The sequence below is a fragment of the Cyphomyrmex costatus genome, unplaced genomic scaffold (assembly GCF_001594065.2).
Source record: "Cyphomyrmex costatus isolate MS0001 unplaced genomic scaffold, Ccosl1.0 scaffold75, whole genome shotgun sequence".
In the NCBI taxonomy this organism is placed as follows: domain Eukaryota; kingdom Metazoa; phylum Arthropoda; class Insecta; order Hymenoptera; family Formicidae; genus Cyphomyrmex; species Cyphomyrmex costatus.
This window is the reverse complement of record NW_017280322.1, coordinates 752,583-774,960: the sequence shown is the minus strand read 5'-3', so window position 1 is coordinate 774,960 and position 22,378 is coordinate 752,583. Positions and strand designations below refer to the sequence as shown.

The window sequence follows — 22,378 nt, the reverse complement described above, 5'->3', positions numbered from 1 at the left end:
ACTAGCGATTGCGATTGACGATTATTTCTCAACCAATTAGAGCAAAGCAGTTACCGATTGCTTGCGAAATAATCCTCAATCGTCAATTACAATCGCGCAATCGCTAGTGTGATTTCAGCTTAACACACACTCAGCAATAGGATCTATACATATACACGTATGCTGTCAATTGGGAAATTCGATGTGTCATTACGTTACCTGGCGGGAGAAATCGAAATTAACGCGAATAGTAGAGTAGGTATTTTCTCTAAGGAGACAAGATCCTATTGGTTAAGCGGGGAGCACAGACTTTTGCATAATGCATAAAGCATGTGCATAAGGAATTTCATTGGCCCATTTTCTTATGCATGAGTTAATGGACCAATCAAATTCTTTATGTATATGTATTATGCGTTATGCAAAAGTCTGTGCTCCCCGCTTTAGAATGTAATAAGCATAGACTTTTGCATAACGCATAAGAGAATCAACCAATCAGAGTCCTTCTTTTCCTCCTACTTCACGAAAGAGAAGCATTTTGATTGGTTGATTCTCTTATGCGTCATGCAAAAGTGTGTGCTGCGGCCTTTACAAAAAGTGTGTGCGAAACATATTCTACAATGACCGTTAGGGTTGGATTATACTAGCCGTAATCTGTAAAAATTGACCAATTATAATCGATTATTCCCCTCTCACTCGACTGTGATTGGTCAATTTTTACAGATTACGGCATAAGTTAACAGATTACGACCAGTATAAAGCGGGGAGCACAGACTTTTGCATAACGCATAAACCATATACATAAAGAATTTGATTGGTCCATTGACTCAGGCATAAGAAAATGGGCCAATGAAATTCCTTATGCACATGCTTTATGCGTTATGCAAAAGTCTGTGCTCCCCGCTTAAATCAACCCTTAGGGTTGAAGAATAATATACGCAATATACATATAATTAAATTTGGATCACATGTTTAATAAATGTATTTTCTTTCATTTTTCATTTACATTATTTTACATTTACATTTGTATTTTGTAATACAAAGCCTACATTTCTAAAAATATATAATTTTGTCCCTTCAATTCATTTTTTTTTACATTTTTTATATAGAAGTTAATTATTAAAAAATAATTATTTTACAAATATGTAACAGGAATGTCTGTATTTTCGATATTATGTTTTTGTAAATTATTATATGTTACTTTACATATGTAAATACATTATTGAGACCTGCTATCATCTTTAATCTATCTGTTTAACCGATAGAATTTTTTCCTGCAATAATTTCTCAAGCTTACGCACATCGACAGTAAATTTGCGAATGCCTTCACTCAATTTATCGGTCGCCATTTGGTCTTCATTTAAAAGCCACCTAAACTCGGCCTCATTTAAGCTAATCTTTTCAAGATCACATTTCTTCGCCAATTCCACACTCAAACCTTTGTGTACAGCCTCGTTGCTCTTTTCCAATTCTTCCAATAATTTAGGACTTATGGTAAGAAAATCACAGCCGGCGAGTTCTTTAATTTCACCTAATTATCAAAACGTTTAAATTAAAATAATAAAGTTAATTAAATAATATGATTTATATGTCATTGTGCTTTATAAAATCTATATTTAAATAATTTATAATGTATAAAACTATAAAATTAAAAAGAATATTAAGAGCTCAGCTCATAAAAATTTCAATGAATTCAATGAAAAATAAAAAAACACATTTGTACCTATATTTAAAATTTATTTTTTTATCACTTACACGCGCACACACACACACACACACACACACACACACACACACACACACACACACACACACACACACACACACACACACTATAATAGAATGTTTAATTTGTGGAGATATTTTAGAGGTACTTGTTAGGCAAATGTGTATATAAATATGAATCAAAATATTTACCAACGTTTCTAAATGAAGCACCCATCACGACTGTTTTATAATCAAACTTCTTATAATAATTGTAAATTTGTTTTACAGAAGCAACACCTGGATCCTCTTTTGCTTCATAAGATTTTTTATCTGTGTTTGCCACGTACCTAAACAATTTTATTTTTTTACTCTTGTACAAATTTATTTAATAAATGAGATTAAAACACTTACCAGTCCAAGATTCGACCAACAAACGGCGAAATAAGAGTAACTCCAGCATCTGCACAAGCAACGGCTTGGGCAAAAGAGAACAACAGTGTCAGATTGCAATGGATTCCATATTTTTTCTCCAATTCTCTAAAAAAAAGTGTTTCAATTATTAACGGGATATGTTCATTAATTGAATATAAGATAAATTCTTATAATTTGATGTCTACTTCGCCGCTTGAATGCCTTCCCAAGTCGATGCAAGTTTAATCAAGATGCGTTCTTTGCTCACTCCAAGCCCTTCGTACAGAGCGATTAATCTTTTCGCTTTTTCTATACTGGCTTCCTTGTTGAAGGACAATCTGGCGTCTACTTCTGTAGAAACTCTTCCAGGAATTATATTTAAAATCTCTTTGCCAAACAGAACACACGTAATATCAAGGGCTGCTTCAACTTGCTCGGCCAAAGTACTGAAAAAGAAAATCTCCACATTGACTATGTTTACACGGCTCGATTTACGCCGAAGTTATAACATCGATGTTATAACTACTGACGTTAAATGCCGTGTAAACGCTATTTTAAGACGAAGTTATTACTTCGATGTAGTAACTCAAAGTCATTTGATGAAGAGGCTTAGAGTTTTAACATCGACGTTAAAAGGACTTGTAAACGACGTCATTAACATTCAAAAGTTAGATCCTATCGTGTGCTCGATAGCGATAATTTCACTTTCGTTAGTGAAAGAAATTTTGCTTGCCCTTGTATATAAACCGCATATACACACGGAAAGAAATGAATACAAACAGACACAGGCTGGCTCATTGCTATTTCCCTACAAATCATATGACGGATTAATAGATGTTTACGAAAACTACATTCTTTTCACGGTTCTATTTTCCAAAAATTAAAAATTATATTTTTTCACAATATTTTATGTTTCTCGAAAGCATGCTCGTTTTTTTTATTAACATATCACTGCTAATTATTTAAAAATAAACGCAACATTTGCATAAACTTTGTATAGACGACACATAATGCATGCTTTTAATTGCTCAGTATTAAAATGGTCAATCTCATTGTAATTGCAAGAGCGTGTTAATTCTAGTACAATACGTATAGTTTCAACTTCAAGAAATTCTGTTTTCAATTTACGAGTGTTCTACCTTAAAATATCAAGTACGAATATCAATATATTAAACCTATTTAATAACATTATACGAAGATTGATAGTTTAACGATAAGTCAATCATATCATAAATAAACATGTATAGATGAGAGATGCCGACCGTTTGATGATCTTTTTACTATTAATATGTTATGGCCAATTTGGTGAGTTTTAACAGCCAAACATATACTTTATGAACTGTTTCAAAATCTTTTGCTATAATTAAATTGCTATAAAAATTTTTTTTTTCTTCTATCAAAACATGGTGAAATACACTGTTTCAATCGGTCATTCAATCGTTTGGTGAACGAAGTCTTTATCTTGTCCAAAATGTCATCGCATCTTTTTTTTTATCAATAATATAAATAATCAAATCAATAATCAAATAACGCCTTTACCACGCGACTTTTCCGTTTAATAGATAATAAAATAGATTATTGTTAATTAATGAATTTTTTGTGTACATATGAGTATGGCTAAATAATACAGCTGAAACATGTAATGTTGATAGTAATTTAAGTAAAATGTTTTTAGTTTGTGATCATAGTTTTTTATTTGAATATTTATGAAATTGTTTCTAATCATCAGACTCTTACTCTTTTTTAATTACATAATTGTCTTTTATAAACATGTATACTTACGATCCAGACTTTTTGCCGCATACCACAGCTTTCTCAATTAAATGAGCGTACTTCTTTTGATTAGCGGCAGCGAGAATTAACGAGGGATTTGTTGTTGCATCTGTAGGCTTAAATTGCTCCATAGCTATATCGTGAGAATAAGAATATATTATTGTTAAAATATAATATTAATAATATTAATGTTTATTGTTTACAACATTTATAATTATTTTCATTCTGTTTTAATTTTATATTTACATTTAAAAATATCTGTTTATTATTTATTCATTAAACCATTAAACAATTTGTCGAAACATTTCTGTTCAATGTGACTATCAAGAATAAGAGTGATAAATACTCTACTCTTTAAAGATTACTGTTCAACATTCAACAAACAAAGGTCATGATATTTCGTACACTGATACTATTTTATCAGTTGCAAACAGATCTAGCCAATATCGTTTGACTTTTCGGAAGATTCGCGAAAAGATGCGATAAAAATTTCAAGTTCAGAAGAAATAAATTAAATTTTCATGTATAGGTTTATATAAATCAAGAATGTGTTTCTATTAATGAAATTATTGCAACATCACTTTATCATTGTAAGTTATATTGATCGTAAAATCAATTTTCAGAAAAAAAATTATTCTTCAAGGGCACATAAAGGTCATCGTCACTTTTTAAAATAGAATATATGATTTTTTTTTTAAGAAGGTATAATTCTTTTAGTTGTTTCACGTATAAAAGTATCTTATATTTTGCATATATAACAGATATTTTATGAGATGCTTTTATTCCTACGATAGACTGCACTGCAATTTTCTTTTTCGCCAAATATTAAACATATATTTATTCCACTTTAAGTTCCAAAACTACACTTTGCTCTGATACAAGATACTTTACATTCCATGTCAAAATGTACTGAAATAAAGTATTAAAATATCTCGTAAACACAAATACTATTGTTTTCTAATAATTTAATTATATGCAAAATAATTAGAAAAATTATATTTATCTAAAAAAAAATTCATACAATTCTGTTTTTAAAATAGCGATATACATGACTTCGAAAAATTAATTTTTTTAATTTTTTCTTTGATTTTATTAATATTTATCATTCTTATTCAGATAACACAACTTTTGTCTAAAATTTTTTGTTTCTAGAATTAATGAGATTTCAAGATATTCTAATAATAACCTATATATTATGATCATGATTTTATATATTGTATATATATACATATTTATATATACATATATACCACTTTCAAGACGCCCTATATCTATAAAAGTTTTAATATTTAATATAATAGTAATACTAAAATAATTTTACTAATACTCAAATTAAAAAATGGGAACAACAAAAATTGAAAATTATATAATAAAATATATATTATATAATAAAATATAACGACTTTGAAATATAATTATGATCACATATATGTTAAAATGTTTATAATCATTCGTATGATCTGTTATCTATAGCTGAACTACTGTACATATACTAGAGAACTTAAAGTGGAAAAGGTATACATTTGATATTTGGCGAGAAAGAAAATTATAATACAAAAACACAAAAAATAGACTTCTTAAGATTCGAAGAATCACGTGAGACGCGTTCGAAAAAAGTGCAAGTGTGGTAAGATCTCCCCTCCCTTCTCTTTCATTCACGATGACGTTTCAAGTATCTACCGTCGTTACTAACCGAATTCAATTTCTTTACCTTGGAAGTCGCCGGTATCGGCGACTATTGTAGTGAGGTCTTTTAGCTGGCTCAACGAACTCATGGTCTTCGTTTTCTTTGACTGAGGCTCGCTCATGGTCGCCGTAGGTATTTATGCGTACGCGTAGAGAAGAAAAATTTTGATGTCTCACTCACGCAAATGCTCCGTAAGCACTGATATCAGTGATATCGCATCGTATCGTATGTACGATAGATCCATTGAACGCAGCGATTGGCTGTTCAATAGAAAACTTTCGGAAACCAGAGATTCGTATTCGCGATGCTCAATTAGCCTATTCGAAAAAAAGAAACCTGTCCAATAAAATATCGGTTGAACCTCGATAGTAGATTAGCCAACCGCACAAAAATAAATTCATGAATGCGCGCGCGATATTGTGATTTTTAAATTCAGAATTTTTGTAGAATTTAAATAAACAGCGACTGAAACTATTGGTGATAACTGATTTGTATATAAATATAAAAATAAACCTATATAAGTATATTAATGTAATTGAATTGAATCTCGACGAGATTTGTTAATTAAAAATTTGATCTAATTATGTAAACATAAATAAAATAATTATACATACTAAAACAAAATATAAATTCCTTTTTTAAAATATAATATAACATTCGGATATGTATAAACTTAATTTTTAAACTTAATTTACAAATATAGTTTGTTTACTTTATGATTATTTAATATTTTCTAAAAAAAAAAAAAAACAAAAAAAACGATACCATTATGCACACATAAGAAAATTTTCGTAAAAACTGTATATTTATTAAAGTCTATTTAAATTAAGTACACAGTGTAAATAGAACTTACTGGCCTATATCAATACATTTCAATTGAACTGGAAATATGAAGCTATATAAAAATAAATATGAGTATATATAGTCATTGTACTTATAATAAATAGGTAAAACTATATTGCAATGCATAATTTAATTTCAATATCTCTATATATGTTTTGTTTGCCATTCCCAACTCACTCGCACGTCACCTAACTAAATCTGCCATTCTTAACTCTTTCAGCTTGATTATAAGAGTAATTCAAAATCAAAATCGAATATAAAAACATGATTGTACTCATGATTTCTTCATATATATACGATATAATAATTCTCATTCTTTTTTAAGACAAAAAGCTTATGATTAATTTCATCACCATTTTTTTCTAAAAAAGAAATAGCATTTGCTCAGTCTATAAATATAATCTTTTTTGTTCTATTTAAATATATTAATTATTTTTATTAACGCATTTAAATTGTTTCCACTCTTGATAAGTGTTTAAAATTTCACATATCATCAATTCAATATTAACTGTTAATAAGAATTTGACTTATAAAATTGAGTATTACCTCGTTAATAATACTCTTATATTTTCGTTATTATCAGACTTTCTCGGCAGATGTATGTTTATCAAGGGATACAATTTTCGGTTGGTGGCCATAAAGAAAAATCGAACAGATGACAAGGAATGCACCCAGAGTAAACTGGAACGACAAGTGAAAGTCGAATAGATAAACGGAAGCAAAACAAGAAATTATGATAGCTAAAGATGTAGCAAATCCTTTCAATATATTATCGGCGTATTTGACTACCATAGCTACAATCAATCCACCACCTGCTTGTAGGATTACCAAGTACCAAATGAACAAATCGTAACCGAAAAAGAAGCCTTGCTTGCGTATGACATTACCGTCTTGCAAAAAACATGTACTTAGGCCGAACGGTATAGATAATACACTCAATTGCACGTTTCGCATCCACACGGAAATGTCAGAGCCCTTAAGAATCTTTTCGAAATAAATTCCTGCAAAGCCGGAGAGGAAACAGGCGCTTAAAGCGGCAGAAAAACCCAACCAGTGATTTTGTTCAATACCCGAAGGTAATGATGCTTTTACAGTTTGTACTAATTGTACCAAAACCACTCCAATAACCAAGAGTACGAGTGCACCCCATTGGGTACTATGTAAAGATCTACGTAATATTGTCACTGCGAAAAAGGCTGTCGTTAGAATCTTCAACTGATATGTAACCTGAAAAATGTATATTTATTTCAAATATAAATTATAAATTTTACCAAACAGACACGCGCACACACACACACACACACACGCACGCACACATAATAAGAGTAACTAATATATAAAAACTGTATCCACAAATTTAAAAAGTGTAAGATAATCTGAGATCCTTAAATTTCTTTGTTTCTTGATTACAAATTGAACGTTTTAAAAATGATACAAATCCTATAAAACAATTATAAATCCTACAAAATCAAGAGAAAAATAGATCAAATTGAAAAAAAAGTTAAATCCCTACTTTGTAATACTTAACTAATCTATATTTCATATTAATTTTTATTTTTCATAAAATTTTTTTGTCAATATTTTACTTTCACTTGAATTTGAATATAAAAATTAAAAAAAAAAATTTTTAATAAATAACTAAATGTTGTATTTTATAATATATAATTTCTTTTTAATATTTAAATGATAAAAATGCTTTGAAATCGTAAAATTTCTGTTTAATTCAATATTAACTGTTTTTAAAAAAACAATTATGAATAAAATAAGTAATAGACACTTTAATTCCAAAATCAACTAAATCTTTCCTCCAACTGCAAGTGTTCAAGTGTATTTTAATATAAACAGAAAAACTTTTCTTTTTTTTATGTCACATTATACATAATATGGTTTATTAACTAAAACTGTGAATTTTCTTAACTTCTTAAAGGAACTCTTGTGATAGCTTGAATGAGAAAAATTATACAAGATTTTCTTTGCTCTCGCCAAAAAAATTTCAAGTGGAGATAATGACTTTAATATGTGAATAACCAATGGGTTATTCACAGGATTATTCACATATTAATCAATATATATTAATTTATATTAATTGTTATTCTCTTGTCTTTTAGAAATAAACAAAAACAAATTTTTATGTCTTACCTGATGCGTAGCTGCATCTAAATTTGATGCAGAAACATAAAGTAAATTATTTTGAATAATGTACAGAAAGGATGGCACACACACTTTTAAAGTGTCGATAGGTTGCTTCACGATTGTCATATGTAATGCTTTGTAAAATTTTTCAAAATTTCCTTCTTCAGTATATACTAATATAAGGCAGGTAATCAATTTGACTACTTCAGCCATCACAACAGCTAAAAAAGAAAGATGATACTGTTATTTATGAATGAAACAAGAGAATTTTCTATTATATTAAGATTGACTGTGTATTATATAAATACATATATATATATGTATTATTTATATATATTATATATATATATATAAATACAGATAATATTTACCAGTGGAAGAAAGAAACATGTTTCCTGCTCTGGTACGTGAATATCGCATGCTAAGGCCAACCATAGCATTTTGAACTGTGAGAGTAACTAAACTCACAAACTTTAATGTTTGTCCAGTTCCTATAAGATATATATCGTCAGTGCTTATATACTATATGCCAGAGAATAATGTATAACATTTATATAAATATAAATAGTATACTAACTTTGTGAAGTTTTGTTCATGTTGGTAATAAGGTCTTTTGAACTTTTTTAAAACAACTTATAGATATTTTTTTGCAAATTATATTTTTCCTAGAATTATAAGAAATATATATATCACCTATTTAAAAAAATTATTTTATTATTTTTCTTCCCTCTCTTATAAAGCGATCAGTTCTGATTATAAAAAGAAAGAAAATGTACATCTAGATATAAAATATTAATTGAGGAATAATTTAAGAATATAAATGAAATGCAAATAAAAGTAGCAAAAAACAATATGATTTATAATTTGCAGAAGAAAAAATAAATCAATAAAATAATTACTGAGTAATTTGTAATATACTAATGATATATGTTTTACAATACAGAATGTTACCTTTGGTTCGTAATATTTATTTTAATGTTATTAATACTATTAATAACATTAAAATAAAATAATTAAAATAATTATTTTCTAAATGTATTCCCATATCATTTAATACACACACACACACGCACCACGTCATATTGACATTTGTACTGTGACAATTAGCTGTGTAAGTTTTGATAAACAAATTGAAAAATTAAAATCATTAAGATCTAGCGAAGAATCATTAAAAGCTACGATAATGCATAAAATGAGATAATTGAACAACTTGCAAAATAATCCTTATCAAAGATATGTATGTACCTTTCCCGGAATTTTTGTACACGTTGAACTGACACGTTGAACATTCGTACTTCGTAAGAATTCCTAGTTATTTTCCTATCGACGTCACCGTTGATTGGCTGTACTCTCGTTTTGTTTTCTATTTTAGGTACTCGTTTAGTTTAACATATTCAAACACAAAAGTTGATTAAAAAATACCCCCATGGACGCGTTTTTTTCGTGAAATAAACAAAACTGATAGAAAAGAGTGTCGCATTGCTCCGTGATATTAATCATTAAAGTTGACTATCGAGGTTAGAAAATCTATCACATGCGGTATACAGAGTAATATTGACCTATGAGATCGCCTGTCATGAGCTGATTGGTAGAGTGGACTGAACTTAAGTCAAAAAGTCTTCTACCGTTTTGCAATTTTCGTAATAGTTCACGAGATGTTAATTTTTAAAGATAGCCCGAATAAACATAGACACGCGAAGAGTGGAAACCTGGAAAATGCGGTAAGCGCCCCCAACATCAGTCATCACTCGAGTCAGAAACTCTGCCTGAGTGCTTCCATGTATCGTCTTATCCTTGTTTAACATGGTTGAACAACAAGGATAAAACGATATACGGGAGCACTTGGGATGTTTTTGAACGCAGCTTAGGAGTTTGTAACATTAGGTCTGTTCGCGTTGCTTGCACTTTTTGCACTTACTATCTTCGCTTTCTCTCTTTTTAACCCCGAATAATATATCTATCTCATTTTAAGTGCAAAATTATTGGGGGCAACGCGAACAGACCCATTGTAACCCCATTTATGGTTTCTAGGGAGCTTCGAGAAATGCCAACACACATTTGTACGCCATTCTTTATGGATTTTGTCCGGTAACCCTAGCTAAAGAATCTTGCCACCGTATTGGCTGCAGTGCTGATAGTGCTAATATCGCAGCCAATCCGATGGCAAAAATCTGATCCAGCAAGAAAACAAGCATCGTGTGCCGCTGGCTTAAAGCAATTGATTTATTAAAAATATTATTTATTCTACAAATGGTAGAATACTCCTGAGTGTATTTATATACTACAATTCTACAAATTGATGAAAAAATGGTTTCATCATGTTGTATATGTTCGAAGGAAAATGTTCCTTCGGAACCAGAGAGATCATTTCACAGGTAATTGTTAAAATGGCTAAAACCAAGTATTTTATAATGATAATTAAGCAATTAATTAAAAATTCGATTAATTACAAATATTATAGTAATGATTGTTGATAACTATATTAATTGTAAGTTTATTTTTTAAAGAAGCTTTGCTATATAGAGGTACGGTGACCATACATCCTTTATTGTAAAGTTTCTTTAAAAATATATGATTACCGTATATATATAGGCATATTTAGTTACATAAATAATAAAGCCTTACAAATTTTGATAAATAAATTTTAACAAAAGCTTTAAAATGTACAATATCTATAGGATACCAGCAAACGAAGAAATGAGGAATAAATGGTTACGAATAATCGGTCGTAATCTTTCATATAAAGGAGCCAGAGTTTGTAGTGATCATTTTACAGAAAACGATTATCATGACATAAATCCTTATACAAAAATCAAAAGATTAAAGAATACTGCTGTTCCTTCTTTGACCCTACAAAAAAAGTGAGACAAGATTCTTTAATTAAGACTAATATGTATATATATATATATTGAGAGTTCAAATAATTTTTAATAATAAATCTATAAATTATTTTATACATTTCTATTTAGAATAGATACAAAGAGGACATTATTATCGTACCAAAACATTGATGTAAATTTTTATAATAATTCTGAAATTCTTTTTGAAAATGAAAACAATATTGCACTTTACAATTCAGAAAATCATAGAACTAATGCAAGCAATTATAATATTGATACCAAAGAAAGGTCAGTATACACATAAGTTTGAAGATACATGGGATCTATCATTTTAGAACAGATTCTTGTGATAAAAGCACTTTTGATGGTTAGCTATTAGAGAATAGACATGCAAATCAATTGTCATGTCTATATATAATAGTGTATTTTACTGGCTGCACTAGTGTGCATTAGACGAGAGCAGTGTGTATCACTTAGCGTTTTGGTACATAGGGAGATGATGCACACTGTTTTATTAGGAAACCTAGTGCTGAATTCTTGTACTTGAATGCAAAAATTTTACACGAGCTTCAAGAGGCAGTATCGGTTTAGTGCAATATGGTAGCACGGCAGAAAGTTGAAAATGCTTCCAAAGTTTGCGTTTAAACTACTTGATTTGCTGTCTTTATCATTATCTAGTAGTAATGATGAAGATGAATATTTTGAAACTTCACTAAAATTTGTAAAATTGAAAACTTTATTGATTTGATGCATATGTGTACAGATAAGGAGTAACACACACAGACACTTTATTATTATTAGTGCATTTATTTTTATTCATATTTATTTTTTTTAACTAGGATGCATCTAACTACAGGTTTTCTATATAATGTACATATATTTATATATATATTTTTTAAGTAGGATGCATCTACTACAGGTTTTCTACATAATGTACATATATTTAAGGAAATAATTTGGTAAACTAATTATTATTTTTTTATCTTTCCGCTTGAAGATGACTCGAACTGAGTCGAAACGTCCAGTTAATCTTTATTATTTCAATTTTTAATTTTTAACTGTTTTATATGTATTATTGTTTTTGTATTTGTAATTTACTTTGGCTCCTTGCCCTTTTATTAATATTTATTTTTATCTTAAGAGCCATTTATTTACATTGTTTTTATTTTTTTTTCAATTCTATAAGAACATAGTCTCAAGAGATTAAATCTAAATATATATAAAATTATTACCAATATGAGCTAATACTAGTTGTTTGTGTGAATTATAAGTAACTTTTATTGTATGATTAAAAATCATACAATAATACAAATAAATATTTCGACCTTTTGTTTAAGTCCTCGTCAGTATGATCAAAATATCAAAATTTGAAAAATAATCTAAGTCATGAGAACACAATGTACATGTTGAGTGAGATTGAACCTCGAATTTTTGTAAATTTGATATTCAACAGTAAGAAGAGTGAACCACACAATGCACCGATTGATTTATTAAATTAATTGATTTAATATTGACGAGATGTTAAATCAATTTTGATGGCTCGGTTGTTCGACATGTAATGCGTCATTACATGTCGAATGACCGAGTCAACATTGATTTAACATCTTGCCAATATTAAATCAATCAATTTTACATATTAATCAAAAGGTCGAAACGTTTATTTATATTATTGTATGATTTTTAATAAAGTTATAATTCACGAACAACTAGTGTTGGCTCACATTGGCAATAATTTTACATATATCTAAATTTATTTTTTATGTACATTCGTCTTTATTGTCGACAATCTACACGGGAATAACCACAAAATCCAAAAAGTCATACAAATTCCATAATTCTATTCACTTATCAATTTATTGTATAACTCTGTTTCACTTGGTTAAAAATTTAACGAAAAATATCATAACTGATTTTTTGAAACAAACGCTTAATTCTTCTACCATAGTGAAGTTTACGAGCCATTACGTGGCATTTGAACATGAAGCTGTGTTTAGCTAGGAGTGCAAGAAATTCACATCTTCAGCAACCTCGTGCAGTGGTAGCTGCCAGCTGCCACTGAACGAGTTTGTTCGTGCGCACTCAGTGCGGCCCAGTAAAAAACGTTATAAAATTTAATTAATATTGTATATTAAATTTTTTTTCTCTATTGAATCAATATACAGTTGTATTTAAATTAAAATAGATATATTTTGAAATTTGGTAAAAAAATGAGATAGATAGTCTTAGGTGCAGCGGTAAAGTATAGGTCTATCTTTAATAATGTTTATACTTTCGAATAATATTTTTATTTGCAGTGGAACAAGTAATGAATTAGAATTGACTCAAAATACAAGTGAAGATTTAATTTTTCTCTTAAATTCTGAACAAGAAATGAATGCTACTTGTATCAATAATCAAGAAAAAACTTGTGTTTATTTCGAAAATAATATAAATGATATGAATAAAAAGAGGTAAGACAAACACGAAGGAAAAAAATAATTTTTATTTTATATCTTGCAAATACTGTAAATAAACATTTTTTTAGAGAATTTCCATCATCTAATTTAGGAAATTTTGAAATAAATGAAAAAATTTTAAAATCTTCCAAACACACTACAGAACGCTTCACAAAAACAGATTTTTCATCAGAAGAAAAATGGACAGCGTTTCTAAAATGTATTGCTTACAATAAACATGCAAATAGACTTATGCGACAAAAAAACAAACGCTTGCAAAAGAAGATTTTGGTATTTCAAGATATGTTGCAAGATTTGTTGAGAAAAGTTTAATATTTGAAGTATCTGCTCATTATGACGTTGTATTAAATAAATTACTAAATTTTTTATTATTGCATTAACGTTATTAGTCTTGTATAATTAATTTTGGTGAAATTCCATATTAAAAAAAAAAAAATTAATAAAAATATGAACTGTGTCTTACGACATTTATATATTTCAATCTATGTATAACGATTCATAAAACTAGAGATGGGAGGGGGTATACACGTGCGCCTAGCTTTTACATCAGAGAGAGAAGGCAAACTTTTTCTCTCTCTCTCTCTCTCTCTCTATATATATATATAATTACATTATGGGTATAGCGCATGATCGTACGCGCAATCTATATTTACTATGCGCTGTGTCGGCTATGTCGTCGCCCTCCCCCATTGCTACCATCCCGTTTTCGCGTTCGCCCCCGCTCCGGTCCGATTGTGGGCTTGCGACCAACGTCGCTCGCAAGGTGCAATCGCCGCATTAGTTGACTGGTTTGACGTTTCCGTCACGAGCGGTGAGAGGTGCGCGATCTAGCACGATCGCAACGGTGACGCGACGCGACGGTACAAGCAAGCGAGTTCGATTTGTTTCGCGTTTATTACGCGCTATCGCCAGTTTCGGCCAGTTTTAGCTGAGCGATTAGGACCGATCCAACGGCATCGATAATTTCCTCGGATTCCCTTTCCTCACGAACGACGGTCGTCACACCATCGTTCGCCCTCTCGTCTGTATGCCTTGCGTACGCCCCCACCGTCGCCGATTTTCCATGAGTAAGTTATTTATTGATTTCGAAAGAGATACTCTTAATAACCAGCGTCACGACAACGGCGACGACGGTGAATTTAGGAGAGTGTATCCACGACAACGACCGAAGTCCGCAAATTCGAACGGCAACTTCTCGTGTCGTCCGGCCGCCGTTTATATATCGCGATTTGTATAATAATCTCGTATAAAATATACGTATCTTCCGTGCACTCGGCGGTCTATCTCGACTTCTCTATTTCGAGTTTCAGAATGGATATTATCCTGAGATCGCGTGTATAACTGAATAAAATGGCAGGCCGAAAAGTACTTGCACACATGTGCATTACAAATGTGCGCCGAACGAAATGGGGAACAGGATCGTGGAAACTGGATTAAATCATTCTCGCGGTGATTTAAATGGTCTCAGTTCACTTTAGTTACTCAAAGAATGAGTATAAATCAATGTTCGAGTATCTATCCCGCCTGAAACTGAAACATTATAATAGACATGCAAGATTAATTGTCTTTTATCTTGTTTGTAGATATTCTGAACAATCCAATCTCTGAGATATAAGTAGTAATAAATTAAAGACTTTGCAGAGTCAGAAAGGATGCCAGTGAGTGATAAAATCTTATAATTTTTACAAACTTGTCATGTTGTCTTCCACTGATAAATCCTTCCATGACAACTGCAAAGGTCTTGTCATTAGTAACAACGATAGATAGTTTTATCTAATTTATTATTTAAGTATGATAGAAATTTAAGAGAGACACAATTATTTCTTATAAGTGATAATTTTATGATATAAATCTCTAGGAAACATTAAATTCTCTTATATTTTTATACGATTGATCAAACATTTACTTGTATGCATTTCAGGTGTTGATATTGTCTTCCCACAGCTGTTGGTGATGCAAATATCCTTCCTTGATTTGAAGTCTGCAAGGTGGTTCTCATCGTCCAGTTCCAATTTTAGCTGAGATTAATACAGAAATGTAAGCAGTAACTAAACATTCACAAATGACAGAGAGCATTTGCTTTTATATTATTTAGAAATAAGTATAGAATGTAGTCATAACAAGCAATTTAATCTGCATCATTAATACAACATGAATGTATAGTATTGAAGAGATTATATAAAACTAAAATATAACTACTATTGCACACATACACACACTCACACGCAAGTATGCATACAATACATATGGACGTATATACGTGAGCAATTTGAAAAGTTTTTTAAGTTAGAAAAAAAAACATTTTTTCGGGAAAGTTTCATTTTATTTGTCAATATAATCTTTTAATTCAATATACTTAGTCCAGCGGTGCTTCAATTTTTTCAAGCCGTCCAAAAAGTACGATGACTGAAACTCTGCAAAATAGACGTTTGTGGCGGTGATGACCTCCTCATTCGACGCGAATTTCTTTCCTCCGAGCCAAATCTTCAGGTTTGGGAACAAAAAGAAGTCGCATCAGGCCAAATCTGGAGAGTATGGTGGATGAGGCAGCAATTCGTATCGTAATATTCGATCAATTTTGCGGTAGCGATTGCGTATGAATGGGACGGTGCGTGATGGAATAACACTTTTTTCTTGGCCAAATGAGCGTTTTTCCTTCAATTCTTTATCGAAACGGCTCAGCAAGTCGACGTAGTAATTTTCCGTAATCGCTTTTCCTCTTTCTAAGTAGTCGATATGGATGATACCTTTAGAATCCCAAAAATGGTGGCCATGACCTTCCCAGCCGATGGAATTGACTTTGCTTTCTTTGGTTCACCAGACAAAGTCCATTGCTTCGATTGTTGTTTTGTTTCGGGTATGTATAATGGTAAATCCCATATTTCGTCTACGGTTACATATCGACGAAACAATTCTCGTGAATTGCGCTTAAACAGATCCAAACACTCCTTAGAGATGGCCATACGCACGCGTTTATTCTCCACCGTAAGCAAACGCGGCATCCATCGCGACATCAGCTTTCTCATGCTCAATATTTTATGCAGGATATGAAATACCCGTTCTTCTGAGATGCCTTATACCATCTCTACTATCTCACTCAATTTCAAACGGCGATCACTCATAACAATATTTATTGACCATTTCTTCGTTGGTAGCAGTTTTCGGGCGTCCACTGCGTCGTTCATCATCGGTGTTGATACGATCACGTTTAAATTCGTTTACCCAAAAACTGATGGTTGGTAATTAAAGAGTAGATGTGCTATGAACCTCCTGCAACTCTGCTTGAATCTGCGTAGCTGGTTTTTCTTTCAAAAAATAGTGTTTTATCACTGCACGAAACTCCTTTTTATCCATTGTTGAAAAAATGTTTGATTTGCTTTGTTTGACTGCTCGTAACTAATGATTAATGGACGTAATTGTCTGATTTGACAGCAACCATAAAAGATGATGTACTTTTTGGCCATTATGTCTTTTTTGCGATACGCACGCGCTATCTTTGTGTGACTTAAGAAACTTTTCAAGTATTGCCCACATATATTTAAAATTTATTATATCATTAATTTATGACTTAATTAAATGTTGTGTTACTTGAATATATATACAATGTGCAAAAGTGTAATTTTTATTTGTATTTTAGATGAATGTTATTATGTGTGGATAATACATGTACATACATAGATAATATAAAAAATATAAGATAATCAAAAGGCTCAGTTGAATAAATCACAAAAATAAAACAAGATGCCAATGTGAACCGACACAAGTTCTTGGAGATTACAATTTATTAGAAATAAATAAAATGTATACGTTTCGACCTATGGTTAAGGTCCTCCTCAGTACAAAATAATATAAAACTTGGATCGAAGCATATACGTTTTATTTATTTCTGATAAATTGTAAAAAAAGTGCACTCCAAGAACTTGTGTCGGCTTACATTGGCATTTTGTTTTATTTTTATAGATAATATAATTTACAATAAATATACCAATAGATTTGCATGTTATATAGAGCGAAACAAATACAGTCCAGCTTGGTGGTAATGCGGGGATGTGGATCTGCTTCGACCCAATAGGAAGCCGAATAGGCTGGGGTACTTACATTTCGTTCGTTATATTATTGTATTGGACCTCTATTACCATTGATGCCAGCCTAACGAATGCAGCGGCGTCCAATGTCCCTCGTAATACCGTCACGTCGGATATATCGATACCAGCGTCGGCACACCACGAGAACGACGAATGCAGGAATGTGACCACTGACAATAGAGAGGGTATGTCTGTCAATTTATCACAGTGAGATCATAGTGTGTAAATCGAAGAATAAGTTCTTTCAGATTGTGATCATTTATTAATTTATTTGATCGATGAAATATATAGTTTTCATGTTTATATAGGTACTGGACTGTCAGTGGTCAGCCATGGATCCGGTTATCCTCATTCGCCGATAGTGCCTCCAACCTTTCTGAACGGAGCTCTTACCTGCCAACCCTATCAAGGAATTTACGTGAATCACATCTACTTTCAACTCGCAAATGCCTTCTTCCTATTGTCACACCTTGCACCAAGCGGCATACATGGTGTACTTTATTTAAGGTGCACTCTACTCGTGGGTTGTGCCTTTCTTGCTTTGTGGGGCTGGACAATAGCTTGCTGGTTGGATGCTGCTCTGTGGAATGCTCTGTTTGTTGCCATCAATTTCGTCCATGTATGCACGCTTCTTTACAAGCTCAGGCCTATCAAGTTTACAAGGGAAATTGAAGAGGTAAGTGAAGATCAAATAGAAAACAATGATTCGTGAGGAAGTATTAATTATTTACGAAATTAATAGAGAAAAAACGATAGTATATTTTTTTACATTTAACATTAAGTATATTATGAAAACATGCTCATTTATCTTTATTTTTTAGAATTATTATTATACATTTCTTATATATAGGTGTGTTCTTGAAAAACAGTATAGTTAGGTTAAATCACAGTACAGTGATTTCTGTGTAATTTGCTTTTATTTGACTGTAGCATTTACATCGCACACAAAAAATTTTGATTTTTATACTGTCATTATAATAATATTTATTGTTACAAAAATGACATTTTGTTTACTCCCTGTCAAAATCAAGTGATGTATGACATAAAATTTATGTTTTATTTAATAGAATCTATTATTCTTCTTGAACATTAGCAATTAATAAAACAATTAATATATTTACAGTACAACAGATAAAGTTTTGTTTGAAATCTTTGATATGTACTTATTTAAAACATTCACTTAAAATCTTAGAATATAAATATTTTACAGTTGTCTTCCTTTATGTAGGTATACGTTGCAGTATTCCAGCCATTACGGGTGTCACGTCATCAATTCAGAAAAGTATTAAATTGTATGAAGATCATTCGCCAGTTGAAATATCAAGAAGTTTATGCACAAGAAAAAGTGACCAAAGTTGATTCTTTATCGTTGGTGTTGTCGGGAAAGTAAGAATGCATTTCTTAAATTCTTTAGATTTATTCATTGTGTGTTTTATATATATAATATGTATAAAAGCTCTATTTACTTACTAAAATTATTTTTTTCTCGGTCTTTACAGACTAGTTGTATCACAAAATGGAAGAGCATTGCATATCGTCTTCCCACATCAGTTCCTGGATTCTCCAGAATGGTTTGGTGTCTCGACAGATGAATACTTCCAGGTAAATTGTTATTTATAGTCGATATTTTTCATATTAGCGAATTTTCTTATTATAATCAGTTCTTATACAATATCTTTTTCTTATCAATTTGATTTCATAATTTCAATATGTCAGATATGTTTGATATTATTTTAAATTTACTTAGGTGTCTATAACAGCTATGGAAGAATCAAGGATATTATTATGGCATAGGGACAAACTAAAATTAAGCATAATTAGCGATCAATTCCTGCAGGCAGTGTTTGATCACATTTTGGGCAGAGATGTAGTTAAAAAATTGATGCAGGTATATTCTTTTTTAAAAGTCTTGATAATGTAGAATGTTTATTATGGTTTGTGAAGTTATAAAATTATTATCTATTGAAGCTTAATAAAAAAATTTCAATATGTGTGTCTTATCATATTTATTTGTAATAGGTGAGTGAAACGATGGCTGCTAGCAGTCATCAGCAGCAGAATGGACAGATAATTGGTCTGGGTGGTATTGGAGCCTTAGAAAATGACGCTGAGACAAAACTTTTTGTTGTTAAAAAGACTGGTGATAGTCAAGGAATTACTGCTCTCATCAGTCGTCAACTTCAAGGTACGTATACATTTCTTTCAATTTTTATTTTTGTTAATATTGAAGAATTCAACTAAAACACTGTGTACAAAATTGATTTTTTGTATTTTAACTTTTATTAGTATTCTAACATTCTAATATTGAGATAATTTTTTTTCTTAAAACAAAAGAAATTGTATATCTGTATCTTGTTTATTTTTTAGAAATTTTTGTCAATCCCTTTCTATGTATAATTAGTAAAATGCACATTTTCTACATTAATCAGGCATGCGCATGTTTTATATGTATCCAGTTTTTTCACTTTTTTAATATTATTCTTATGTTTTTAACACATTCATGATACTATAATTTTATAGTAAATTTTTGTTTATTACATATATTTTATAACTTGTCATGTTAAAATTTTTGTGAACATTTTATACAAATGATAGCTCTTTACATAGTATGTACATGTACATTTACATATCATGATTTGACATCTTTAAAATATACAATATATTTTTTACTTTAAAGTAATATAGTTTTGATACATAATGTCTTGTTATATTTGTCAAGATTTAGTAATATGTCATAGATATTTGTATTCATTTATATGCACTTTTTTTTTTATGATTTTGCATCAACTTTTGATTTTGCTTTGGAAATAGAAGAAAGAATGCCGCTGCTGTACACGAATCAAGAAGTATTGAATAATACCCTTCACCATACGAACCATCTACGTGTGCCACCCTGTACATTTCTCCCGCACCCTATATCGAACAACGTTCAGACTTCGCTGTAATGTCCTTACCTACCGATCGTACAACACTAGCACAAAAATCGTATGTGACGTACATGTATGTTCCTGCAATGGATGCATATATATTACACAAATGTCGCAGAATAATTCCATTAATTGTTCTTCCTGGATATTGTATCAAAAGGTGAGTTTCTTTATGTTTTCGAAAATTCTTGTACACGATAAATCCAAGTACACCGTAAAGTAGTACACCCATAAACAAGATACGTTAAGCACATTTGTTTTAGAAAATATGTTTAATTCTGAAAAATTTTGATAATTGAAAGGAGAATGGTATATATTTCGATTCTTGCGTAATTCTTATCTTCTTTCATATTTGTAACTGATTTGAAAATATTATAAAACCATATATTTTTACTTCTAATATTCCATACCTATCTCTACAACTTTATTATAAAGAAGAAAATATAATTATAATATATAATACGTGTGTGATAATTCAAATATGTTTATTTAAAAATTTGTTTATTTATCTGTATCTTTTATATTATGATTAAAAATTATTTAAAAATTGCTCTTAATTTACAGCGGCAGGAGATCCGAATGCTTGGAGATTGGGAAGAATCGAAGAGACTGATCACGAAACACCCGTTTAATGAAATGATTGTTAAATCGATGTCATCCTCGACAGTCAATATAACGCAACACCGGTGTTTTTACATAATGCAATTACAGGAAGCTGATATTTATTGTGACTAAATAATGTGCATATTGAAACTGCGTAGAAAAAATCGAACTTTCTCTTGCCAATTATTAATTTTCCCAGTGGCTAGTCAACCGATATTAAGAGAAAATTCCATTGTTTTGTAGCGTATGATAAATTCAATTCTAGTTTATAAAGCAACTAATCAATAAGTTTATGCTTCCAGTGTATTTGTTGGGTATGCTTGAACATATTAAATTTAAGAGTGGCTATATATTTATTATTTACTCCATTAAAATATTTTGGTATGTGTTCTATGATGAATGAATAATGGATTAAGACTTTACAAGTATGCAAGTGTAATGAAATGAGGGTGACATATTCACAGCGGCGTAACTTCTGTTAATGCGGGGTCTGTGATGTCGTAATGGGACTTGATAAAAGTGTTAGGAAGGCCTAGAGAAACTGATTCTTTCCCATACCCGGAAATAGTGCCTTTTTACTTACACTTCCTTTCTTAATGTTTTCATGGAGAAAATGTGTACAATATACTATATGCGCCATATAACTTATATATTTATTCAATATATCTCGTAGAGTTCTCCAAATGTCGCTGTTTTACATGTTTGAAGATCCATGTTGTGATACTGTTAAGCAATCGATGTTCACGAGTCAAAGAGGCACAAGAAGTTACGCCATTATTAACGCATTGAATATTACGAAGTATAATATAAAGAACATTGTTGCGAAATTTATATCGCTACACTGCTGCTAGAGACGCCGAATCGCGTATACAACTTTCGATACTTAACATAAAAAATTATTACGAATTGCTACAGAATAATATTATAATTACGAACA

The 22,378-nt window shown here is 30.6% G+C and overlaps 3 protein-coding genes and 1 pseudogene across 4 annotated transcripts; 1 reads left to right on the top strand and 3 right to left on the bottom strand.

The window, feature by feature from the left end:
• Window positions 1–1,183: 1,183 nt before the first annotated feature.
• Taldo (transaldolase) lies at window positions 1,184–5,765 on the bottom strand. Its single transcript, XM_018548770.1, has 6 exons — window positions 5,579–5,765; window positions 3,877–4,000; window positions 2,301–2,540; window positions 2,095–2,220; window positions 1,894–2,030; window positions 1,184–1,507 (listed from the first exon to the last, which is right to left on the bottom strand). The coding sequence occupies exons 1-6, from the start codon at window positions 5,673–5,675 to the stop codon at window positions 1,218–1,220; spliced, it is 1,014 nt and encodes a 337-aa protein (XP_018404272.1). The 5' UTR covers window positions 5,676–5,765; the 3' UTR covers window positions 1,184–1,217.
• A 1,211-nt stretch (window positions 5,766–6,976) lies between these two features.
• On the bottom strand, window positions 6,977–9,190 carry Ugalt (UDP-galactose transporter). The gene is made up of 4 exons (XM_018548805.1): window positions 9,108–9,190; window positions 8,902–9,021; window positions 8,537–8,751; window positions 6,977–7,624 (listed from the first exon to the last, which is right to left on the bottom strand). Exons 1-4 carry the CDS (start codon window positions 9,124–9,126, stop codon window positions 6,977–6,979), a joined length of 1,002 nt encoding a protein of 333 aa, XP_018404307.1. The 5' UTR covers window positions 9,127–9,190.
• A 5,269-nt stretch (window positions 9,191–14,459) lies between these two features.
• On the top strand, window positions 14,460–22,378 carry LOC108780880 (popeye domain-containing protein 3). Of its 2 annotated transcripts, XR_001940912.1 has the most exons (10): window positions 14,460–14,893; window positions 15,748–15,863; window positions 17,835–18,096; window positions 18,220–18,587; window positions 19,140–19,297; window positions 19,411–19,513; window positions 19,659–19,799; window positions 19,931–20,096; window positions 20,723–20,998; window positions 21,403–21,472. XR_001940912.1 is itself a non-coding variant. In XM_018548704.1 (9 exons), the coding sequence occupies exons 3-9, from the start codon at window positions 17,874–17,876 to the stop codon at window positions 21,468–21,470; spliced, it is 1,227 nt and encodes a 408-aa protein (XP_018404206.1). In that variant the 5' UTR covers window positions 14,460–14,893; window positions 15,748–15,863; window positions 17,835–17,873; the 3' UTR covers window positions 21,471–22,378. The 2 variants fall into 2 exon arrangements, 1 of the variants encoding a protein (XP_018404206.1); XM_018548704.1 differs by lacking the exon at window positions 20,723–20,998 and having other exon boundaries at window positions 21,403–22,378.
• LOC108780838 (uncharacterized) lies at window positions 16,550–17,290 on the bottom strand (annotated as a pseudogene).